Genomic DNA, 9,848 nt, shown 5'->3' with positions numbered 1-9,848 from the left:
AATGTCAGTTGGTCAGAGCGATGTGAATAGGTAGCCAGGCAAGGGTAGGTAGGCTATCCATCCTTCTTCAATGCACTGATCAGACATGCCTGGTCTGGTGGAATCTGTACTGAAGAATTCTAATGTTGAACTTGTATAGGAGAAGACAAATACTTTATTATCCACACAAGATGGCAACGTTTCTTCTGCTGTACCCAACACACACACACACTAGGTTGGAGAGGCTGGATCTGTCATAGAGGAGGAGGAAGGATGCATTTTACTGAATACTTATGACAGGTACCCTACACATAGCCTATGTGTTGTCTTAGTTAGGCCACATATTCATGTTATTGTGTAATTACATAATTGTCCAATTTAAATGCAGTATTCTGCTCAGAACTCACTTTCAGGATATCTGGGTAGGCCTAATATACTGTCTATGGAGATTTGTTTTGACCAGCTCATGAAATCGATGCTCGACGCTCACTCGGCCGTTCACTCACATTCCCGGATCTAAACTGGGGTGTATTCATTAAGAACCGAACGAACAAAAACGGGCAGAAACGGAGAGGGACTAACCTGAGAAACGCTGGTTGTCGTTGCAAAACGTTGTGCTACGGTATGCACTTATGAAGTCCACCCTGGCAGGTACTGTCTTTCCTCTCTTCTCTCATCTACTCACCTCCCTCTCTCCTTTATTCTCTGTTTGCATCCGTTTTTAAAACCAAAGCGCCCAGTTTTAGTGATATGCTGCAACAACACCACGTTTAGTAGCCAAACATCGACGACATGAGTAGTTTAGAGCCAACGCTATTTCATATACGTTCCATGTGGCTGAACTCGCCAAAATAATGTTTTTATACGCGGAAGTATAAGTGAAAGTAAAAAATAGCTAAATCTTCACGAGCTCACTGCAATAAGACGCGCAAAAGATTTTGGGGACAAGGTAAGGCTTTTCTAACAATCGATAACGGATTGTGAAACCAACACATGATGTGCTGTGCCCAGCCGTTGTCCTTCTACCTATTTGTTTTACTATGAAATAGGAATTATTTGGCAAGTTTGTGACTATTTACCCATGGAACATATACACTGTACATAACAACAGCTCTTTCCATGAGCTGGTCCTGCTACCCCGGGTGCACGTGTTTTCGTTTTTGCCCTAGCACTACTCAGATGATTCAAGTAACCAACTCATGGTCAAACGTATATTATTTTATTAATCGTTTTTGCCGGTGTTGTGCGGAAGAGCCCCCACTGCCAGAATCCCCCGCGTGAAGGCGCACGCACTCAATTCTTCATTGCTGCGAACTGCTCGCTAGTTGAGATTTCTGATCACGTTAGGTTGCGTTTAATTTTAGATTTTTTTCATGTCGGTTTGATCGCGGTGGAGGCAATAATGTATGCAGTTTTCGGTTTGGCTATTTGTTTCAAGTGTATTAGTCTATAAATAAATCTCTTTGCCAAAATTCGTCATCTCTCCCATGTCTTATTCGACTAGTAGTTGTTCTGGAATGTTTATTGCTTGCCTACATTTTACTCCTCCATGTTTAATATAACACACATACATTAATTATTAAGTTCGGTTGCCTATCCTGATGTGAAGTTTGTTCTATAGAAAGTATTTGACTCTGATGTGTGCCACAGAAAGTATTTGACTAGCTACAAAAAAATAAAGGAAATTAGAAGGCGGGGAGTATTTTGGCAAAATACCCGAAATTCTCTCCCCTTCCCTCCACCCTTCTAATTTCCTTAATTTTGTGGCTAGAGTCAAATACTTTGTGGCACACATCAGAGTCAAATACTTTCTATGGAACAAACTTCACATTATTAGTGCCCCCCTGCGATCAAGCCGACATAAAAAATGAAATGCAGCCTAACGTGATCAGAAATCTCAACTAGCAACAATTCGCACCAATGAAGAGTTGAGTGCGTGCAGGTTCACGCGAAGAGGAGGGGTGGGGGGTTGTTAGAGGGTAGTTTTTCGACACAACACTGAAATTCTCAATTTCTAATGTGTTATTACAGAAGTGCAAGATTTTACTTCTGGGTTGACAGAGTTTAATACATGCCCAATGACCATAGTTGAACTGTCATACATCATTGGTCGAACCCAATCAGAACCCCAAATATAAGCTTGTTTTAATCCATTGTCATAGATACATTGACATTCAGTTGGTGTATGTTTTTTTCAAAATAGAAGGTTATGATTTTTTTGAGTAAATAAACCTAGTCATTATTTGACTGTTCTACTATTGACTGACTATATACTATCTTCTAGATATCCTTCATGTTGGGACATACCAGTGATGAGGAGCAGAATCACACCCGGTGACATGGCTTGTACAAGGCAATCTGCTTTAGAGTACATTCAAAATGGAAGGAGACTCCTTGTTGAAAGGCTCCAGAATCTGTCCCCTCATTGTGGAAAACCTGTTCCAGCGCAGTTCTTCAGAGGAGGAAGTCAGTAAAATTCAGGCAGAAGTTGACCGTTTGACCAAACCAGAAAAATACTGACTGGGTCACGGCCAAAGGAGAAGCTGCATGCTACGAGTTACTGATGATTCTAGACATCACAAGGAAGAGGACCTTAGACAACGCTGACTTACAGCAATGGATCAGCTGCTTCCCCTTCAAGGACGACCCAGAGATGACAGACTACCTTGTTGGCAAGTGATTATTATATTATACAATTAGTATCCAGTACATAGTATACAATTGGCTGGGCAGAAAATCTATATTTTTTTTAGGTGCGTTTGATTTAGCTTACTGTGTGCATCGGGTGGACAGGGTTTCTGTTGGCACAGTGCATTTACTCTCGCCTTTCCTTTGTATCATTATTTTAGGTGCAAAACCCTGTTACAGATATCAGTCACAGCTGAAATGTAAAGCTGGAAAGATCACAGAGGCTGCATGGAAACAAAGCTGTAGTCTCCTACCAGAGAGGTGTAGAAATGAGGTGACTTTCTCTTACACTCCTCTTGTGTTAGATACAGACGTGCCTTCATCTCTCTCTAAAATCGAAACGAAGAGCAAAAGATGCAAGAAAGCTCGCCCTAAAAAGCTAAAGAGCTTCATCCCCGTGGCCAAAAAGGAAACGTCTCCGGCTGACCTGCTTAAAACACCCAAGAGAAGGATCCTCTTAGTTGGAAAACCTGGAATTGGAAAGACAGCAGTCGCCCATCAAATGTTGAACCTCTGGGCACAGAAAGATCACAGAGAACTAGATTACATGTTTTACTTTGATGTGAGAGACATTTCACCCAGCACACATCCCATGAGACTGGAGGACCTTCTCTTTAACATGTACAGTGAGCCAGAAGAAAGTAGAGAAGAAGTGTTACAGGATATTAAGAAGAACTCTGAAAATGTCATCATTTTTGATGGAATCACAGACCTCTCCTCTCATTCGGTGATAAAGAAACTTGTGGACAAGGACCTCCTCCTTGATGCAAAGATTGTGATCACATGCAGACCAGAGGTTCCATCAGGAGACTTCCTGACAGACTGGCCCTCGTTCAGAGTGGAGGTGAAAGGGTTCAGTAATGAGTCCATCCGAGCTTACTTAACAAAGATGTTGAGTGCTGAGCCTAACCCTACGCCAAACCATGATTCCTTGAGCATTGTGTTAAACAACCTAGAGTTGTTCAGTCTGTGCCATGTCCCGATGTATGCATTGATGGTGGTTGCCTGCATGTATTATTCTACCCCAGAGACTTCTAAGCAGCCATGGCCTACAACTAAGATGTACATCAACATCCTCCGTTACTGCATCCTAAAACACAGTGGCAAACAGATGAATGATCTCGACAAGTGTCTCGCAGAAAACAGAGAAAAATATTGTCTTTAGCAGAAATGGCTTTTGATGCAACACAGCAAAAAAAATGATGAACTTGACAGAACTGAGCTGTGAAGTAAGCAGTGTCCAGTTTTCTTTCTTGGGGGCGCTTATGATTATGGTCGAGCCCACAGTATCAGACACTTACTCTGCATTTCTCCATTACACAATGCAGGAGTTCTTTGGTGCCCTTTGGCTCTTACAGAATCCAGACAAAATCAGAGAGGTTCTACAGAAGTGCCAGACTGAAGAATGGAAACACACAAAACACATGGTTCCTTTCATGTGTGGGCTTCTGAATGAGAGGAATATTCGATTGGTAAATGGTCTAGTTCCAGCTCAACAGATCAAGAAGACGTCAGATTGGTTCTTCAAGGAAGTGGTGAACACATTTCTTCCACTTCAAGCAAACCAAGATCATGCAGAAGGTGGTGCTCCTGAGTTTGAGATAGATCTTCTGTTTTTATGTCAGTGCTTGTATGAATCTCAGTCTACTGAGGCCTGTTTGCTTCTTCTGGACAAACTGGACTACAATCTAGACCTGGATGAAGAACATCTTGATCCTCACCAGTGCTGTGCAGTCTCCTATATGATCAGTCAGTCTGCAGAGAGAAAGGTTGACTTGGACCTGAACAGCTGCACTGTGTCAGACCAAGGACTAAGGCTGATACTGGGCTCTCTGAAGAATGTCCGACATCTCAGGTAATATTTGTGTTATGTATTTGTGTAATTTAGTTATCTAATGCACCAATTTATTTCCAATTAACTAGTCAATAAATAAAAATGAGGATAAGGCAAACCTTATCCTAAACTTGATACATTTATATGTTGTATTCTCCTCCACTCAGATACTGAGTTATAAAAACCTCTGTTTAATGCTACTTTGAAACTTTTGACAAATGTAATTATAATAAACTCTATTTTAAAACCCTTTTCTGATCATAGATCTGACCCCTCAATGCTGTGTCAACTCTGGACAACTTTGCTGCGCAGTGAGGCAGACATTGACTTCACTAGCTTACTTGGGCTCTGTGGAAATGAGTTGCACCTTCCATTCCAGGGTGAAAGACGAGTGTTTGAGAGAGCAGAAGAAGTGATGAAGCAGAGCCTAGAGAGGTTAACCTCTGTCTACACTGGGATCGGAGAACTCTTCTCAGTGAGGCTCTCAGCAAGACCATGTTAAAGTGTTTAACACATATCAACAAACTCCAGTGAGTGTTTACACTGCCAGTACATATTTATTCAATGTCTTTGTGACTATTAATTCATTTAAGTCGATTAAAAACATAGGTTGTCAATGTAAATATCAAGAGGTTAATATCTAGACAAAGAAGTCACTGCAACAATACAACAAGATAGACACATGGCAACAGCATTTAGCCTGTAAAGAGGCAGTCACTTTCTACCTGTATTTACAGTATCTAAACAAAGACTATCTTATGCTTTATGGTTCACAGTTTTACCCCACTACAAGATCAGACAGAATCCCCTGAAAAACTAGAGAAAGAAGAGAAATCAGTCCTACTAGATTTGTGTCTACAAGCAGGATTATGTCACAGAGAAACGTTCCAGGGTGCTGTGAACACACTGCTGTCACTGTTCTCTGTGTATCAAACTGAAAGATATGACATCCTGCTGGATCTGTACTCACATGTGAAGTACAATAGAAACAAGCAGGCAGAAGTATCCTTCCATCATTGAGACCACTTTACCAGCCAGCTCCTGCAGTCTGGTCCATAGATCTCTCAGAGAGAAAGGTCTCCCTCCTCCTAGAAGTGTTGAAACTCCAACCAGAGAAAAAATCCATAGAGCTGAAAGGCTGGTCAGATGAAGAAATTGAGTTGAGGAGTTTCCTTCAGTGTCTGCCCTACATCTCACAGCTGAGGTGAGTTGAATCAGTACAGTTCATGGATTGTAGTTGTCTGTCCCTTTATTTCCCTTTAGAGAGGTTTGTTTGTAGCTTTCTGCATTAGCCTAATATGCTAAGTATACACATACTGTTTTGAAAAGATGCAATCTTACTTTGTAGTCTACGGAACAATTGAAGTGCATGATGAGTGCAGAGAGATAGTTGTACTTTATCTACTATAATGTAACCATTCAAAATTCATATCCTCCATCCAACACTTTCTTCATCTCTAATGTTAAACTGTTTGTTCAGGTTTGCTCCACCACAGGATCAGATAGGATCCCTGAAGAGTGGATAAAGAGAGAGAAGACATTCCTACTGAATCTGTGTCTTCAAACAGCCCTCCATGAGAGAGAAACCATACAAACAACTGTAGAGAAAGTGTTGTCACTGTCTGAAGTTTATCAGGGTCGGAAATGGGATCTCCTGCTGGATCTGTACTCTCATGTGAAGGACTATGAGACTCAAACAGGCAGGAGTGTCCTTCCAGCATTACAGACAGTTTACCAGTCAGCTCCTGCAGTCTGGTCCATAGACCTCTCAGAGAGAAAGGTCTCCCTCCTCCTAGAAGTGCTGAAACTCCAACCAGAGAAGAAACCAGTACAGCTGAAAGGCTGGTCAGATGAAGAGAGTGAAGTGAGGAGTTTCCTTCAGTGTCTGCCCTACATCTCACAGCTGAGGTGAGTCTGAACATGTGTGGTGGTTAGTGATTATGTGATGCTAGTGATTATTGTCTTTTAGAAACCTGGTAAATATAAAAGTAAAAATGTTTGTGAATCTGGTAACATTTATACTCAGATTTCCTGAATGAACATGTTGCATTGCAAAATGTCACACATAGATATTTAGAATTTCTCTAAAATAATATAAACAAAAGCGCATTATGTAAATTTACAACTACTTCACATATATTTGAGTGATGACTGGTTTCATGTGTCCATTCATGTCTGAATCAGCTGTTACTGTCCTTGTTGCAGTTTCTATCTATCGTGGTCTGATCCCTCAAAGCTGATCAAGTTCCTGGTGGGTCTCCTGTCTCAAGCAGCAGAGTGGGAGGAGCAGTCAGGAGAGAAGACACTGAAGCTGGTGTCATCAGTGTGTACTTACACAACCTTCCCTTTCTGTGACGAGGATGATTATGATGAGTCGTTTCAATGTGATTTCCTGCTGAATCTGTACTCACATGTGAAGGACTATGAGACTCAAACAGGCAGGAGTGTCCTTCCAGCATTACAGCCACTTTACCAGTCAGCTCCTGCAGTCTGGTCCATAGACCTCAGAGAGAGAAAGGTCTCCCTCCTCCTAGAAGTGCTGAAACTCCAACCAGAGAAAAAATCCATAGAGCTGAAAGGCTGGTCAGATGAAGAAATTGAGTTGAGGATTTTCCTTCAGTGTCTGCCCTACATCTCACAGCTGAGGTGAGTTGAATCAGTACAGTTCATGGATTGTAGTTGTCTGTCCCTTTATTTCCCTTTGTTTGTAGCTTTCTGCATTAGCCTAATATGCTAAGTATACACATACTGTTTTGAAAAGATGCAATCTTACTTTGTAGTCTACGGAACAATTGAAGTGCATGATGAGTGCAGAGAGATAGTTGTACTTTATCTACTATAATGTAACCATTCAAAATTCATATCCTCCATCCATCACTTTCTTCATCTCTAATGTTAAACTGTTTGTTCAGGTTTGCTCCACCACAGGATCAGATAGGATCCCCTGAAGAGTGGAGAAAGAGAGAAAAGACATTCCTACTGAATCTATGTCTTCAAACAGCCCTCCATGAGAGAGAAACCATACAAACAACTGTAGAGAAAGTGTTGTCACTGTCTGAAGTTTATCAGGGTTGGAAATGGGATCTCCTGCTGGATCTGTACTCTCATGTGAAGGACTATGAGACTCAAACAGGCAGGAGTGTCCTTCCAGCATTACAGACAGTTTACCAGTCAGCTCCTGCAGTCTGGTCCATAGACCTCTCAGAGAGAAAGGTCTCCCTCCTCCTAGAAGTGCTGAAACTCCAATCAGAGATGAAACCAGTAGAGCTGTGGGACTGGTCAGATGAAGTGAGGAGTTTCCTTCAGTGTCTGCCCTACATCTCACAGCTGAGGTGAGTTGGATCAGTACAGCTGAGGTGAGTTGGATCAGTACAGCTGAGGTGAGTTGGATCAGTACAGCTGAGGTGAGTTGGATCAGTACAGCTCAGGGATTGTTGTCTGTCCCTGTATTTCTGATAGAGGAATTCTAAATTCCTATGTGTTTTGTAGCCAAAACCAAATTCACACTCTTATCTATTTCATGATAAGTTGTAAGTTTATCATTTTGCATGAATTAGCAAGAGACCAGTCTTAAAAACAAGTTCAGCATTTATTCTTGATGAGTACTGACTCAAAATACAAAGAACATTACATTTTAAAGAGAGAACATAAAATGACGTCATCAGTTTCACACTCTCTCCCATCCTCACAATAGCGTAGTATTCAGGTCTGGAGATCTTCTACTCCCCTCATAAAACTACATTCCAACCTGTCTAAAATATATACTTTTCTCCACTAATGGAACACAACCCAAACATTCTTATCTGTCTGAAAAGCTATCTCATCTCTCCCCCTTAAACTCGCAAGGTACAGACAATTAATTTGTTTTTACTTACATTTTCAGTAACAGCTTAACCAAGAGCCCATACATTTCATATCATAACATAATAGTATCAGAATAAATGGTTTTAATTGAAATGTATACATTATTAATAATTTCATCTATAATTTCCTTCAACAATCCTCCCTTTGATTAAATATTATACATTCAAATCTACATCTAGTTTTATTGAACATATAAAAAAAAAACAGTATATACGAACTTATAACTAACCTTTTTATAGAGGTTTATCAGATTCTTCACACATCATTAATCAAATCTAACCATTACTCCAACTGTTTTTAAACCTACATCAGAATCATAACTCTTCTTCTTTGGATTTTCGTTACGACCTTCATTAAAAAAACAGTTTAATCATTGAAACAAAGTACAATCTAATTCCCCTTCATCTCAACACTAGTCTCATCAAACATAAATTCCCCACAAATGACAGATCCAGATTCGTCCACTTCCTCTGTAGACATGCCTTCCGTCCACCACGGGTCAGAACCTGGAATCGGCCCGTAACGCACCATCTGTAGTGTCATTGATCTCTCCAGAGTCCTGGAAACAAGGCCTCGCACACAGGGAATTAGACAACAGCCGCATAAAATTAAAACAGTCATGCAGGTGGATGCCGCCCATAACACAGTGATTATAACATTTTTCCATTTTCCAAACGTACTATCAAACCAAGTAGTCAGGGAAGTATTCACCCCAGAGTTTTCTGCCAACCCGTGAGACAGGGTGGTCAAACCAGCTAAGGCTTTGGTCACAGATCCGTCCGGAGCTGTGTCATTCGGGATGAAAGTACAACACATGTTCCCGAAGATCACACATACTCCTCCCTTTTCAGCCAATAACATATCCAATGCAATTCTATTCTGCCAAGCCATCAGGCTGGTTGCTTCAGTCTGTTCTGCCAACCCTTTAATCGCATCTCTGGAATAATTGATAAAGCGCTGTTGATTATAATAAATATAATTAATCCAGTCTACATTCTTATTGAGAGTAGACCACCAGAAAATGCTTGACTCTAATCCTGCTAGTATCTGATTTCTTGCCTTGAACTCATCCGGCACACCTCGTGGAACCCCAATGTTATCAATATATACTTTGTCGTCAAAAGACCCAGATGGAGCTTCTCTTCTCTCTCGTTTGTCTAACTTCATGTCTTGGTGTTGTATGAGTGTAAAAGGCATTCCTAAATGTACTAGGGCACATAGTCCAGTCCAATCAGTCGGCAATACTGGCCACAAACTCATTCCCCCGCACAACCACCAGATGTCGCCCTGGCCCACTTCAACATATTGAAATCCCCAGAGTTCAACCAGCCTGTCAAATCAGACATGGTCTCGTCAGTGGTAATATTCTCTGTCCTATTGCAAGTACTAACTTCCCCCACGTATTTCCCATGTGTACTGTATCTGGCCAAACAGTAATATTCTCCTCTCGTCACGGTAAAGGGAGGAAGTCTTGATTTAAGGG

General features: G+C 41.2%; 1 protein-coding gene across 1 annotated transcript; it reads left to right on the top strand.

The window, feature by feature from the left end:
- Window positions 1–5,799: 5,799 nt before the first annotated feature.
- LOC135566440 (uncharacterized) lies at window positions 5,800–7,833 on the top strand (the record flags this gene model as incomplete). The annotated part of the gene is made up of 4 exons (XM_065014152.1): window positions 5,800–5,806; window positions 5,998–6,409; window positions 6,707–7,147; window positions 7,414–7,833. Coding segments are annotated over exons 1-4 (1,280 nt in total), but the record flags the coding sequence as incomplete, so codon positions are not given.
- Window positions 7,834–9,848: the final 2,015 nt, after the last annotated feature.

The sequence above is a fragment of the Oncorhynchus nerka genome, unplaced genomic scaffold, assembly GCF_034236695.1.
Source record: "Oncorhynchus nerka isolate Pitt River unplaced genomic scaffold, Oner_Uvic_2.0 unplaced_scaffold_5052, whole genome shotgun sequence".
Classification (NCBI taxonomy): Eukaryota; Metazoa; Chordata; class Actinopteri; order Salmoniformes; family Salmonidae; genus Oncorhynchus; species Oncorhynchus nerka.
Note: the sequence above shows the minus strand (reverse complement) of the source record. Positions and strands in the feature narration are given on the sequence as shown.